This window comes from Phymastichus coffea, unplaced genomic scaffold (genome assembly GCF_024137745.1).
Source record: "Phymastichus coffea isolate CEN01 unplaced genomic scaffold, Cenicafe_Pcof_1.1 PCOF00151, whole genome shotgun sequence".
Lineage (NCBI taxonomy): Eukaryota > Metazoa > Arthropoda > Insecta > Hymenoptera > Eulophidae > Phymastichus > Phymastichus coffea.
This window is the reverse complement of record NW_026706962.1, coordinates 83,933-98,436: the sequence shown is the minus strand read 5'-3', so window position 1 is coordinate 98,436 and position 14,504 is coordinate 83,933. Positions and strand designations below refer to the sequence as shown.

The window sequence follows — 14,504 nt, the reverse complement described above, 5'->3', positions numbered from 1 at the left end:
TCGAATTATAGAAACATTGTTAAACGAGAGATAAGTGTGCCAAAATTTGTGAAGCAAAGTATTTCGTCATGAAGAAGCCAGTCACAGCTAACTCGTTAGATGTTTCGCTTCGAAAAATAATACTTGATGAGAGTTGTCTGTCCGATTTTTTACTGACTTGCGTCATTCACGAAATCGATATTTAATCGTCGGTTTCTTTTCTCCCGCTCGCTTTCTGAAAAGGAAAAAAATCAGCGGGCAATTCTAACGATCCACGTTTTTTTCTTGTTTGCAGGAGGCGGGCCCTGTTTTACGGGTTCTGGGCCCATTCAGCTCTGGCAATTCCTCTTGGAGCTGCTCACAGACAAGAGTTGCCAAGGTTTCATCTCGTGGACCGGTGACGGCTGGGAGTTCAAACTCACCGACCCCGACGAGGTGGCACGTCGCTGGGGCATCCGTAAGAACAAGCCCAAAATGAACTATGAAAAATTGAGTCGTGGTCTGCGTTACTACTATGACAAAAATATTATTCACAAAACGGCTGGCAAACGCTACGTTTACCGCTTCGTCTGCGATCTCCAGAATCTTCTAGGGTTAGTATCCGCTTACTCGTTATGCGGAATTCATTGACTCGCTCCAAGTTAGCTTGACGTTGTGGGTTCGACGGCTAACGGCTGACCTTGTTCTTTACAGTCAAACTCCCGAAGAACTGCATGCAGCGGTGGATTTGAAGCCCGAGAAGAAGGAGGAAGACTGAGTCCTCCGATACGCCTAGAATGTTGCAGCAGTAGTGCCGAAGATGAGTGTCGATAGAGACGATTATTGACCGCCACACGGACGGCAATCAATTCTTCGGTGTACGGAGTCTAAAAAGTGACAAAAAATAAAAAGAGAACGAGAGACAATTGTTAAATGTACTAGGGCTGCATTATACGAAGAAGAAGGAGAGTATTAATTGTAGATTTGCGTGCGCGAAAGAGTGCAAGGGACGCCCAGGACGCGTGAGAGAGCAAAGTATACGTTGTTCAACAAGTGCGACCGTACTAGCGAGCGAGTAAGCGAGACACACAGAGCGAAAGTGACATAGACATTTGCGTGTGCGTGCGAGTGTGCGGGGCGACGCGAATAGTTGTCTTGAGAGATTTTTTTTCCTAGATTTAAGAATGTTTCATAAAAAACGTAAATGAGTTAATTAAATCATTGAATAAATAAACAAGCAATGAAGAGTCAACGGCGAATGACGAATGTACATTCCGTGACTGCTTCCTCTTCTTCTTCTTCAAACTTGTTCTATATGACAAAAAAAATATAAGTCTCCCTAAGAGAGAATAAAAATGATGCAATGAAATTGAATCGGTCGTATGTACCAAAGACAGGGTCCGCATACCATTGGTGCCTCAAAGTAATAAGCTAAAATGTGAATTTTTTTCTATTTTTTATTATTATTATTTTTCGTTCGATCGACTATCGATTTGCCACGCAAGATTTTAGAAAATATTTATAGGAGTAACTCGAAGACAGTTTATACATACATACATGCATATATATATATATATATATTATACATTATATATATTTTTAACGTTACGTGATTTTTAAGCACTGTGGCATCGATTCATCATCAATGATGCATCTAAATTATTTATGTCGCATCATTTTATTACGTGTGTTATTATATCGTTGATAGATGACACAATATGTGATTGTTATGACTCTAATTTTACTACAATAAAATATTATACCTATGTCCAACGTCGTTAGTTATTGTCGAACCTCTTTCGTGGTTTCAACTTTTTCATTGTAAATAATGTTTTTGGATCGGAATTTTATCATTTCTACAGACTTTCAATTTATTTCACTTTCGAGAATCTTTATTTGATCAAACAGAACAAGTTTTCTTTACTTCGATATGCTAATTCAGTGTTATAATTCTAAAATTTCAAAAAAAAAATTATTGAAGCATCCTCTCTCGGAATTCAATAATTTTGTTGATTATGATAATATTTTAGTCAAATAATATTGATGTTCTTGGTAAAAAGTCACAATCAAAATCCGATTTTCCCATAGTTAAATGTTTAAATTTGTCAAAATTTTCATAAAGTTATTGGTTAATTAAAATTCTAAAGTTATTGGTATATAGTTAATTTTCTTCTTTTTCATCGCATATTTTATTACATTTAAGCTCCAAGGGCTCAGCGAGTTGGACAAAAAATGAATAGCAACCAAATCTTAATATTCAAAAAATAATTTTAATAATTCTTAAAATCGTAATATCGCTCACGACCAGTTCTTTTTTCATTGTATAATTTGTGTCATTGAGCCAAAATTGGTTGAGTATTAGTTGAATATTACAATAAGAAAGAGAATATCAATGTTTATAAATTTTGTACAAGGCCTAAAACGCTATCTAAGGCTGGCATTACTATAAAGAATATAAAAGAATAGCTATTGATTGAATAATTAAAAATTGGACAGATCAAAATAAATGGTGAAATCTATTAAATCGATTGGACCCGAAGATGATACCTGCCTCTCCAAGTTTGTTTAACCGTCATTAACCATCACTAAAAAATAAAACAATTAATCTTCGAACACAACACCATGTGTCGCATTTCACGTGCAATGGGATAATGATGTGCATAAGAAAAATATAAAAAATTAGAAAAATTAACTTTTTCAAACGTGTCATGAAGTTAAATATATGAAATATTGTTTTATTCTGTATATTGTAAGGAAATAACATTTCCAAAAAATAGGATCATGGTGCTACAGGATTTCTTGTTGTTACCAGCAGTAGAAAAAGTTCCACGTTACCGATTTTCGCTATAGTAATGCGTGTCGGTAAATGATCGTTGAACGATGAAGTGCTCTCCTTTGCATTCAATCATACTAGTATGATTTTCTTTGTGTTGCAATATTTAAAAAAGTGGACCAAGCGTAGTTTAATCATGAGCAACGATTGTCAAAAAATTGAAGATTGTTTGTAATTTATAATCCTTAACAGATGCAAACAGCCATACTTGGGAATCCAGCGGGCTGCCTGATCACAGGGGCCCAGCACTACTTAGCATGATGCGGCGCCCAACCCTAAACCTTTACCTTGCCAAACTTGCACGGTTGACTTATCGCATTTAAACGAAGGAGCAGAAGAAGGACGGAAAATGCTGTGCGTCCGTAAGTGAGAATAAAAACTTACCTTGTAAGCAGTGTCCAAACCGGTAATAAACAAGCAGCCACCGTGATTACGCTGTTTACGATCGGACACCGCAGCGGCGGCAGCAGCGCGGCGCTCGGCCTTAATTGCGCCGCTCATAAAACAAGAATTAAGAAATTGCGCGCGTTGTCTTTTTGTTGCGCAATTACGTTAGTCAGTGCCCACGCGAAATGACGAGGCGGAAAAAAAGAGGCAGCTTTATACTTTGCGCGAGCAAAAATACAGCGTGGGCGAAAAAAAGCAGAGCAGGGAGAGAGCGAGAGAGATTGGAAAAGTGGATGTACGCTATCTGTGTTTGCGAGAGGAGTTCTGGCGAGAGAGTTCTAGTCAAAGCGCGGCGATCTGGGTGGTCCAGAGCAAGAGAGAGAGAGAGAGAGCCCTGCGGGCTCCAATGTCCTGCCGGCCCGTCTTGCACACCTACGTGTACCTACCACGGCTCACCGTCTGTATGAGGGCACCAATACGCAAAGCCGCGCACACCTACGGTCACGGACACGGAGTCTCTCGTTTAGACCAACCTACACAGTGCCAAGCTTCGCCATCGTGTGTGGCCGCTCTCGCTCTCTCTCTCTCTCTCTCTCTCTCTCTCTCTCTTCTCTCTCGCTTGCTCGCCCCGTTACGATCGTTTCTCTTTCTTTCGGACCAAACTGTCCCGCAGCTCCTCTTCTTCTTCTTCTTCTTCTTCTTCTTCTTCTTCTTCTACTCTGCCATCTTCTCCGCTGCTTCTATACAGCACCACGAGAGATAGATAGAGAGAGAGAGAGAGAGAGAGAGAGAGAGAGAGAGAGAAGCTTGCAGCTCTCCTTTTCTCCGTGGCTCCGAAAATATTCCGTGTTTTCATACAGCGATTTCGCGCACAACTCTTTTCAACTTGGTATCCCTCCCACAACAAGCTCTGTCCAGGCTGTTACCCTCGTCGCACAGCGTGGCTAATGTCTCATTCGAATACAAAGGTAAATAAATAGAGGCGCTCGCGGGCGCTTAAACCAACAAACAACTTTCCCTTTCCAGCGGGCGCGCGAGGTTAAGGTTTTTTCCTCGGGGAGGAGAAGCGCGCGGAGGAACGTTAATGACTGTATTCTAAAAGCTTCGATTTGCCTCTCGGCCGACGCCCGACGATTGGGCCTCTGGCCGTTAGTCTCTCTCCGATCGTTGCCGATAATGCTCGCGCCGCACGCACACGCGATCGCCTAACAGTGCCGAGGCTTTTCCAAGGCCTCCCACGTGAACCAGACGGAGATCGTAAAAATAAAAGGCGGCCGTCGCGCCGTCCGCCCAAAAAACCACTCTCTACTCTGCTTTCACGCGGCAGCCGGTCGGACCTCCCAAGACTTTTCCAGCGGCGAATCGCGAATGTTTTCCAAGGGCCCCTTGGCGATTCGCGATCCCGCTGTCGGCCCCCCCTCGCGTCATCTGCGCAGCGCTCGCGGGCCGACTGCCGGGGCGGCGAAGGCGTCTTGCGAACGGAACTCCGGAAACTCATCTGTCGGACGGTTCGTAATAAGGCCTGCACTTCTGCGCTCGTCGTGACTTCGATGTTTAATGAGGGACTCTTGGGAGTTCCGTATTATAAGTGCTCGGCTCTCTCTCTCTCTCTCTCTCCACGGGCTGCAATCGCCGGCTAATCAATACCTCTTGGCTTTCCTAATTACACAATCATCTCCCTGTGCGGCGGCGGTGGCGGCGGCGGCGACGGCGCGAAGTCACATTTCGGCATACGATGGGGGGCAAAGAGCGTGCAGCCGAAGGCCGTCTCCTTCTCTCGCGGATAGACTGCCACCGGCGCGACGTCGTGTGTGGCCGCGCTCACTCGCGAACCCAGAGCAAAAGAGAGAGAGAGAGAGAGAGAGAGAGAGAGAGAGCCCGAACAGCTGCTCTCCGCGCGCTCTCGCTCTCCGCGAATCGCGGAAGAGATCGGCAGCCCGGCGTTTACCCCCTTCTGCTCGTTTCTCTAGCCTTTTTCCTATTTTTATGCTGTTTCGCCTGGTCGATCTCCGCCGACCGTCGGCTTTCCATTAATTATCGGGCCTCGCGCGCACTCGCCCGGATACAAATCATTCGTTACACTTTTCTGCCGAGCGCTCGCGCGTTTTCATCTCCGCGCTCGGTCCGTGGCCACTCGATAAAGTCGAGCGCCGATATGGTCCTTTTGCGTTATTAAAGACTGGTTTCCGCGCTCGCCGCCGCTCGCCGAAGCACGCGGACGCTTGGACAGGCCGACCGCGCGAGCGCCTCGCGGCTCGTTCCTCCGGCTGCAATACTCGAGCCGTGATAACTTAATGATCGTGCCGATGTAAGATTAATGAATCGACAGTTGGATGAAATTTGTTAAATGCGGCTTCGCCGAAAATCCGCGCCTTTACCCCCGCGTCAGGCGCCTCATTGCCGAGCCGCCTCGTTCATTATCCTCCTCTTTCTCTCTCGCGCGCGTGGATTTACATTTTTCCACTCGCTTCCGCGAAATTATACGACCAATGTCGTAAAAACATTTGATGAGTTTCTCGATTAGAGAAAATTACGCCAAAACACCAGACGCTCAGTTTTTTTGCTTTTCATGGTACAAAATCTTTACTGATGTTATTCACAATATATCTATATATACATACATATGTATATGTATATGTATATATATATAAACCCTTTGTTCGATATTATAATATTATATATATATATATATAGTTTCTCATCCCGTGCAACTTATATAATTCTTATGTACAAAGGAAACGTATCATTATCGGACATATATACAAAGTGCATCATCGCTGGTAAACGAAAGAAGATTCGGAATTTGGCCATCGGCTGACTATGGCTCGTGAGTTTTCGAAAGCCTTTTTGCGGAGCAACCTAATCCCAAAGCCAACGTATACATACATAAATTAAATTATTCACAAGCAAAGCGTAATAATAAAAGCACTTAAATAGGCGATAAACTTTGAAAAACATCAATTCGAATGTCGAGTCAGGGCTTCGGGACTAGAGAGTCGCTGCTTTGAGGCAACGGGAATTCACGATCCAAAGTGCGTTTTACGTACGGAGTAATTGGTAAGGCGATGTATAGGAACACAATTGTCATGACTCAACGAATTGATAAATACACCGTGTGATCAATCTCATTTCGTTTACGTCTTGGTTCCTTTACAGAAATCAGTGAGTTACTCGCAAAATATACATATTAATATAGTGGAACGTCTACGTTGTTTGCTCGCTTTTTCTTCTTTTCTTTTTGTCGTGTCAAGTTATGCTGCCGCGTTGTTCATTCGACGCAGAAAACGTTGACTGTGCTCGAGATTTCCTCGCAGTTCTCTCACGAAAGTACACAACAATATATTCAACGGGTACTCGAGACTTGCATGATCCAATACGCGCGAACAAAATAATCTCGTCATTAACTAGTCAATTAAACTAAAATAAAATAACAAAAACAAATAAAGATAAGAAAATGTTGGTGCGCTGTTTGACGCCGTACGTTTTGAATAGATTCGAGCACGAGGTCGACGAAAACCTTACGAGATATACAGAAAGAGAGCGCGAAGAACATGTAATCGAAAAGTCGACGGACGACTCAGGACGAAAGAGAGAATGAAGAAAAAGAGTGGAGCGAACAGGGCGGAAAGCTCTTTTCTTCTCTCTCGGTCGGAGTACGATTTGTATGAGAATACGAAAGAATGGTTCTCTATGCGCGATATAAATTACTATATGTAAATAGCTACAAGGCGGCTCGAGTCGAACGATATCTTTAGCGCGATCTGCATTACAAAAACGAAAGTGGGCCTGCGCTCTGGATTCCGTGGCGTAGTGGAAGGCAGGCGGCAGGCGGCAGGCGGCAGGCGGCAGGCAGGCAGGCACCGTTCACTCGTGGGCGCCGGATGCGTTTGTCACTCGCTTACAGATATCGAGCGAGTTATCTCCGTCTCTTTCCTCGTCTCTCTCTCTCTCTCTCTCTCTCGTCTCCGCAGTAGATATCAACCAGGGAGTCCTCTTTGGTCGTTCACTCGCGAAATACTGTTTCCGGGCGTTGTCGAGCTCCTTTCTCTCTTGCGCGTTCTCGCCTCTGCGTCGCGACGACGCCCTCTGAAAATAGCGGAGATGCTGCTTTTACATGCGCTCTGCACTTGGCATCGCGATGCGCGCCGACGCGCGCTCCCCGAGTGTTTCCCGGAAAGCCCACGCGATCGCGCAGCTCCTTCGATTCGAGGAAATTTTCGAGAAGCCGGCTTCGCCCCCCAGCGAGCCCAGCGAGCCCAGCGAGCCCGTCGAGCCCGAGATTAGTCATTCCGCGAGGTGAATCGACGACTGGAAAAACGGACTGCCGCTGGTGCAACACGTGAAGCGCAGCTTTCCGCCGAACGATAAAAGAAAAAAACGCGTCGAGGCCGCCTCTCGCTCTCTCTGCGTGGCCGTGCGCCCGCAGGCCAGTTTCTTCCTAATATGTCCCTTCCGGTGGCCAGGCTAAACTGCCTCGCGTGTCGTGGACCCGGCCTAATCCCGATAATCCGCTCGCGAGAGCAGCCCGGGGAGGGGCGGAGAGCGCGGGCGCGCATACCTTATCCGGCCGCGGAGCGCAGCAGCAGCACCAGGCCCAGCAGCAGTATCGTCCAGGAAGCGCTCTGGTTGGACGCGCTGGCCACTCGGTTGGGGATCTTGTTGGTGCTCGGGTCGCTGGACTCGTAGGCGGAGGTGGCGTTGTCGGCCTCGGGCCCGAGCTGCTGCTCCTGGTAGTTGTGATGCTGGGACGGCTTATTGAAGCACAGCACGTCCATGTTGCGGTGGATGGCGATGCAGTCGTAGTCCTCGGCGCCGTCGCAGAAGCACGTGTTCAGCTTGGCCGCCTTCTCCTGGCGTCGCAGAATGTTGATCGAGTTGCGGCAGCTGTCGGAACGGACACACGAGACACGTGAGCCTTGATTCGCCGATTCTCGCTGCTTAATGCAAATCCGCGAGGCGTCGGCGGCGGCCGGTCTGGCTTCTTCCCACGCCGCGACGGGGTGAGAAAATCGTCGTCGTCGCTCGCGAGGGCCGACTTACCGCTTGGTGCACTTCTTGCCGTGGAACATTCGCTTGCAGTTCTCGTTGTAGTACTGCAGCGCCGTCGAGCACAGGGCGTCGGCGTTGCAGATCCAACTGGCCACTCGGCAGGACACCCTCGGCCGCTTCATTGTCGTCGTCACGCTTGCGCGGCAGATCTCCACTCGCTGCTTCGACAGCTTGCACAGCACGTCGTCCGGCTGGCAGTAGCACTGCGGAAATACACGCGCCTTTAGCGATGCACGCGTGCAGGCGACGCGGATCGCGAAGTCGGAGCCTCGGAGAGCAGGGGCTGCGTCGGGCAATCAAATCGCCAAATCGCCAAATCGCCGATATCCCATTGAATCCATTTGCCCGACGCTCAAGACCTAACTGCATCCGCGGGCCTCGTCAAACTCGCAGCCTATTGTTCTGCGAGCCGACTCTCTAATTTAATCTTTCGCATTGCGCTTGTGCCGACGAGCCTCGAGGGCCGTCCGCGAGTCGATCGCGCTGCGGCGCAATTAAACGCAACAAATTGGCCGCAGCGCGCGAGTCCGTTATTGCCGATCGGTCGCACCGAGTACTGTTAGCGCTATTGTTGCTTCGAGGACTACGGTAAGCCGGTTTGAGCTCTGCGCGAGCACGCGTCGAAAGAGCGCTCGAAGCACCCCGAGCCCCCCCTTCGCGTCCGCGGAACTCGGGCAATCCGGGGCTTTATCGCCGTTTTACGAGATCCATTAGTGCTGCCTAAGACTCGAGGGCAGAAAAAAACCAGCTGTCAACGCGCGGCATTGCTCGCGAGTGAGGCTCCCGGATGTCCTCGAGACGCGAAGGTCCGTCCTAAGTCCATTAAGAGGCTGCCGCAGAGATGGCAATGAAGCGGCCCGCGCGGCGGTGCCTCGATAAAAGTTCCGTCGAATCGCGCGTGAGTCGTAAAGCGCCACGGCAGAGGGTCGAGGGGATCCGGGATCGGGTGCGCGGACACTCACCGTCATGAGCTCCTTGCCTTCGTCGGTGCTGGCGAGACCGATGAGGGCGTGCTGGCAGTCCTCGGGGCACTGGTCGACGTCCCCGTGCAGCACGGCGGCGCAGCGAGTGAGGTAGTGCTGCAGCGCTCGGCCGCAGCCAGTCCGGTAGGCGCACCGCAGCCTGGCGTCGTCGCACCTCATCGTGCCGTTGCCGTGCTGCTGCTGCTCCTCGTGGTCCGCGGCGGCCGACGCGTTGGCCCTGTCGGAGCCCAGGCCCGCGACCACGTCCAGGGCGGACGTGATGGGGAACAGCCTGGAGGCGCCGGCACAGCAGCCGAGCATCAGGCACGCCGCCAGCAAGACCCTCGGCTGCAGAGCCGTCGTCGAGACCCCGCTGCCTGGCATCCTGCGTGCGCGGCCCGGATCTGCGGGCAGAGCGGAGGAGCGGTGCTCGGTCAGCCGTGCGTGCGCCTCGGCCTGCCGGAAGTCGACGCGCTCCGCCGAGCTGTCGAGTCGATCGCGGCGACGGAGAGCGGCGCGGGCTTCGACGAATTTGGCTCTCGCGTCGGCGCTGCACGCGCATGGGGGAGTTAAAAATAGAGATGCCCGCTCGGCGCGTGACAGCCTCGCGGAATGCGCGCTCAATTGTTATCGCCGTCGTGGCTTCTTCGCGCCGAATACAAAGTGGAGTTGGGTTCCGCGCGGCGCGAATTCCATCATGACTAACGTCCTCTTGGGCGCTCGTCGTGGGACGCGCCGTACAAATTGCTCGCGAGCAGAGCGAGCGCGAGATTTATCGGTTTCGATGTCGAATAATTTCTGGCATCGCTCGGCCGGACGGCGAAACGCTCATTTACATTTGAATCAATCCTCCGCGATTCTCGCTCGGTTCGCCCGTGGCCTCCGATTTGAATATTTTCTATGCCAACGGCCTCTTTCGACGCAAGCCTCTGCCGAGCTCGCTCCAAAGAGACACCGAGACACCGAACGTCGGAGGAACGCCAGCTTGGGTACTGTTGGACTCGGATATCGCGAACGCGCTTGGAAAGTTATCGGCTGTCAGCGGCTGGCCGTGTACGGGTCGGTCGACGGCCGCAAAGGCAAGCGAATGCGCGGCAAAGTGAACCCGGCAACGCGGACGAAAGTCGTCGGAGCCGCAGGGGGGGTCTCGAGGCGAGGCGCGCGCCCAATACCGCAGGCGCTCGCGGCGAATCGATCGTCCGATCGTCGCTCGACGAAACCACGGGGGACAATTATCGTATCGCGTGCGCGAGCGCGAGCGCGCTAAAAATGCCCGTCTCTCTCGCATAAATAACTCAATCGAGCCGAGCAGCTTTGCGCTCTGCGAGCAAGAACCAGCGCAGGAGGAGGACGGACAATCGGAGCGAAGAAGGCGCAGCGACAGCGAGAGAGCGGAACGCGGGCGCGCGCGCGCCACGGCATACGCGACATTCTCGCTCGGAGCGTTTTTACCGCGGACTCTCTGTCAATTAAAGCCCGTCGCGGATAAGCACAGCCGGCGCCGTCCAAGCGGCGTCGTCGATTACCTTGTTCGCTTAGCTCTTCGGCCTGGCGCACCTTGAGAATCACATTGTTGTCGGAGCACACGAGGGCGAAGCGTAGACTTGCGCGCCGAGAGCAAAGTTTGGCGAGCAGGCGCGAGTTCAAAGTCCGACGTGGTACTGGAGGAGAATGGAGCGGAGAGGCAGACGAAGAGAGAACGGGCGCGGTGCTGGCGGGAGCGCAGCCTCCGAGGAACTAGATTGAGTTGTGACGGCTGAGCGCAAGCGGCCGAAGCTCTCTCCCCCCACTCGCGCGCAGCACAACAACCGACCAACCGACCTATACGAGCCGCGGCCAACCTAAAGGAGAGGGACCATCGCACGAGCACGCTCACCTACAGGCGCGAGCGCCGCTGTGTGCGCAAGACCTCGAGGCAGCGGCGGCTCGCCACTAGCAGCAGGCAACCAAGCTAGCAGCCCCTGATTGAGATACCAACTCTCCTCTCGCGGGCCCAACGCTCCCCCTACCGCGCAGCCTCCTCCTACTCCTCCTTCCTCTATATGCTTCTGCTGCTGCTGCTGCTGCTGCTGCCGCCGTCGCCGCCGCCGCCGCCGCCGCCGCCGCTTCTTTGGAGAAAGACTACTGCAGCGGTGCATCGTAATGGGTCCCAAGAGCGCGCGATCCCAATCACTGGTTCTCAACCTACATACGTCTCTACTCCTCCGCAGCCGAATAACGAAGGGTTATTCGGTGTCACGTCCCGGCTGCGTGCTCGGCCGCGAGCGAGCAGGTGCAGCTCTTTTCAACGGATAATGAATTACAGCTCGGCGACGCCGCCGCCGCCGCCGCCGCCGCCGCCGCCATGAATTAGCTATGCTCCGATTCCACTCCGACGGAATGGACGGTTCCTCCTCGCTTTTCCTTCTTTCTTTTTCTCTCCGCCTCGTCCGTTACTCTTCGCGCTCCCGCGGACGTGGACCGTGGCACGGCGCACGGGGGCCCGGCTGAAAATCAGCCTATTGTTGGTCGCGCGGACGCGCGTGCTCTTCCCCGTGGGAAGGGAACCTTTTCATTGTTTCGGCCTCCGCCTCGTAGGCCCGGACCGCTCGCGCGGATGTACCTCCAAGCGAAGCACTCGCTCCCGTACGTCGCGCTCTAATTTCATCGAGCGTCCTCTTCTCGAGCTGTACCGACGAGGACGAGCGTCGACGTCCGATTGGCCCGGAAACCACAGTCGTCCCGCGCCCACGGATCGTCTATTGCCCAACGGACGATTCAATACCCCCGATCGCCATTTCGCGCATTCGCCATCGCTAATGAAGATGTGAAATATAACAGCAAACAACCAGTCGGCCGTTGAAAAAACGAAAAAAAATGAAAGGAGCGAAGGAAAAAACCGAGCATCGCCGGGAGTTTCTCTTCCTAAAATGACATAACAGAGCAAAAGAGCGAAAGAGCGAAGCGATTGCGACGAAAGAAAAAAAGGCGGAGCAGCGGACAAGGCCGTGGCCTCCAGATTTCTTTCGGCGCGAAAAAAGCGCAAACGGGAAAATTGAGAACCCCCCGAGGAGCCGAGGCGAGGGTGCAGCCAGCTGGCTACCTGCGACAGGACAATGGTCCCGCGAAACACGAGGCGCGCGCACTCTCTGTCTCCCTGTGTATTTTCTGCCGCTGACCGAGCAAACGGCTCGAGGTGTCCGCCACGGGGCCTACGTAAATAAAGCGACGCCACGCGCGCTATCGACACTCCGAAAAAAATCTGCATCTCGGCGCGCGTCGAGATTGAGTTATTATCCCTCCCCCCGCCGCTCTCGTTTCCTGCTCGCGGCGAGAGCGAAGGAGACAACGAGTAAACGTCCAGGGAGCAATTAAGCTATCTAATTTAGAGCTACGCGCGACACGTTAATTGGAAAGGAGCAGGCGCGCGCATCGCGAGCGCGGCTTCGGCATCGACTGCAATAAATTGGCTGATTTGTGCCGCGAGGTTTTAACCGGGGACTTTTTGCCGCGCGGAGTATGCGCGGCTCGTCGTTGTTTTGGGCCTTTGGCGAACGCGCGCGCGCGATGGGAAGGCAAATAATCGGTGGCGCGCCGCAGGTGCAGCTCCAGCCACGGGGCAAAGAAAGGCGCTCGCGCGGTTTTTCCGCGCGATTAGCCCGAGCAACATCGGATCCCCGCGCGTGCAACGGAGAGCGAGAAAGCGAGCTATCCGGTGTCTCAATCGATACAAAACACGCTTTCTTGCGGCCTCGACCAGCAGATCGCTTACGTTTATTAACGGCCCGATCGCGCGCAGATTGCCATGCCTCTACCGCGCTTACGCGAAAGGATGCGGCCGAGACAGCGCGATCGAACTAATGATATCTCGCGCGCGGGAGACTCCTCCGCGGCCGCTGCGAGCTACGAGGGAAATTCTTGCGCGAGGGAGGTCTATTTGTTGTTTGCGCTTTTTGCGCGGTGCTTCTTTCTGCCCCGAGACCAAACCGACGATTCGATGTGCTTATTATGGCCGCTCGAGCTTGAAATTTAGTGCTCTTTCAGATTGTAATCTGCCCTTTTTTTGCTCCTTCATTTCCTTCTTTTTCGCCTTAATACTGAAATCTCAGTTCTTGAAATTATTTGCAAGTTGGACTGTATCCCACGAGCGTTATTAACTTGGAATTTAGCGCGCCATTTTTTTACTCTACTTACGCAGTTTTTATCTACGTCTCGGGATATTTTATTTATTTGCCAATATCAGTAGTATTTTTAAATATGCGAGGAAGGCATACGTATATTTGTATCGAGTAAAATCTTGTGAAATCCTATAGAAAATGTGAAAGTCAGTTAATGCTTCGAAAATCGGAATTATTTATGTTATGTCGATTTGTTTTTATGTTTATAAATACCATCGACTAAATAGTTTTTTTCATTTTTTTTCGCTCGTCCGTGCAAGTAAATTATTCGTTAAATTATTCACCTAGCAATGTCAAAATATTATATAACTAATTTCAAATACTGTGTAGCCTAATAAATATATTTTGCAACGCAATTATACAATCATGGCAAAATCTGAAAACCCCATGTGTTTAAATTTAAACGCTCTAAGTGTGCAAATGCGACGCTATCCATAAGAAATACATTGTACCTGAATTAAAACTTTTAGAAGTGCTTAAAATTGGTAACAATATATTTCTTACGGCTGAAGTCACATTAAACGTTTAAATTTAAACACATGGGTTAACCATGAACGCCTCGGCTATCAAATACGGCTAACTCCGTAAACGTAAATTTTTCGTTGAGTTTTTCATTTCACTGAAAATGAACAAAGAACACATTGTCCAACGAATCAATGTAAACAACCAATATTACGAGGTCGCAAATTATCACCTTGAAACGTATAGCATTCTCGCCTGAAGAGAGAGAGTGATAAAAAACAGCCGGCATGTATTTATTGTCCCCCATGCGAGTACACAAGCTCACGCCAACAGCTCACTTACAATCCAACAATTGCAAGCGACTTAAATCACCGTTGCACAAGCATAAAGCCGCACTAACGCTCTCACAAAGAGTCGGACTTTATTGCCTCAAAATCCAGTTTTTTCCTACTATCGCTCTCTTTCTCTCTCTCTCGCTCGGCCCGAACATCGGCGGAACATCAGAAAGAAAAAAGCATATCGAGCTCTCCTCGTAAACTACTCGTCGAAAGAATTCGAAAATCAAGCGGGAAGGCGGAGGCCGGCGCGCAGCCGTCGACGTGCAGGCCTTTTTCGGCGTGGTTTCGGCGCCTGCGCGCCCGCGGCGCGCGGTTATCGATCGGCTGCTGGCTATCGGCTGTACGTGGGTGGGTGGCT

General features: G+C 50.9%; 2 protein-coding genes across 6 annotated transcripts in view; one reads left to right on the top strand and one right to left on the bottom strand.

The window, feature by feature from the left end:
• LOC131672481 (ETS-like protein pointed) overlaps positions 1-1,718 on the top strand; it is a 50,518-nt gene extending 48,800 nt beyond the window's left edge. For all 5 annotated transcript variants that reach the window (XM_058949730.1, XM_058949729.1, XM_058949728.1 and 2 more), the window contains exons 10-11: positions 275-572; positions 673-1,718. In XM_058949730.1, the coding sequence (XP_058805713.1) occupies positions 275-572; positions 673-736 (362 nt within the window). In that variant the 3' untranslated portion in view covers positions 737-1,718. The remainder of the gene's footprint in view (positions 1-274; positions 573-672) is intronic.
• Positions 1,719-5,842: 4,124 nt separating this feature from the next.
• On the bottom strand, positions 5,843-10,955 carry LOC131672463 (growth arrest-specific protein 1-like). Its single transcript, XM_058949687.1, has 5 exons — positions 10,716-10,955; positions 9,190-9,593; positions 8,219-8,430; positions 7,737-8,062; positions 5,843-7,264 (listed from the first exon to the last, which is right to left on the bottom strand). The coding sequence occupies exons 2-4, from the start codon at positions 9,571-9,573 to the stop codon at positions 7,738-7,740; spliced, it is 921 nt and encodes a 306-aa protein (XP_058805670.1). The 5' UTR covers positions 9,574-9,593; positions 10,716-10,955; the 3' UTR covers positions 5,843-7,264; position 7,737.
• Between the last annotated feature and the right edge of the window lie 3,549 nt (positions 10,956-14,504).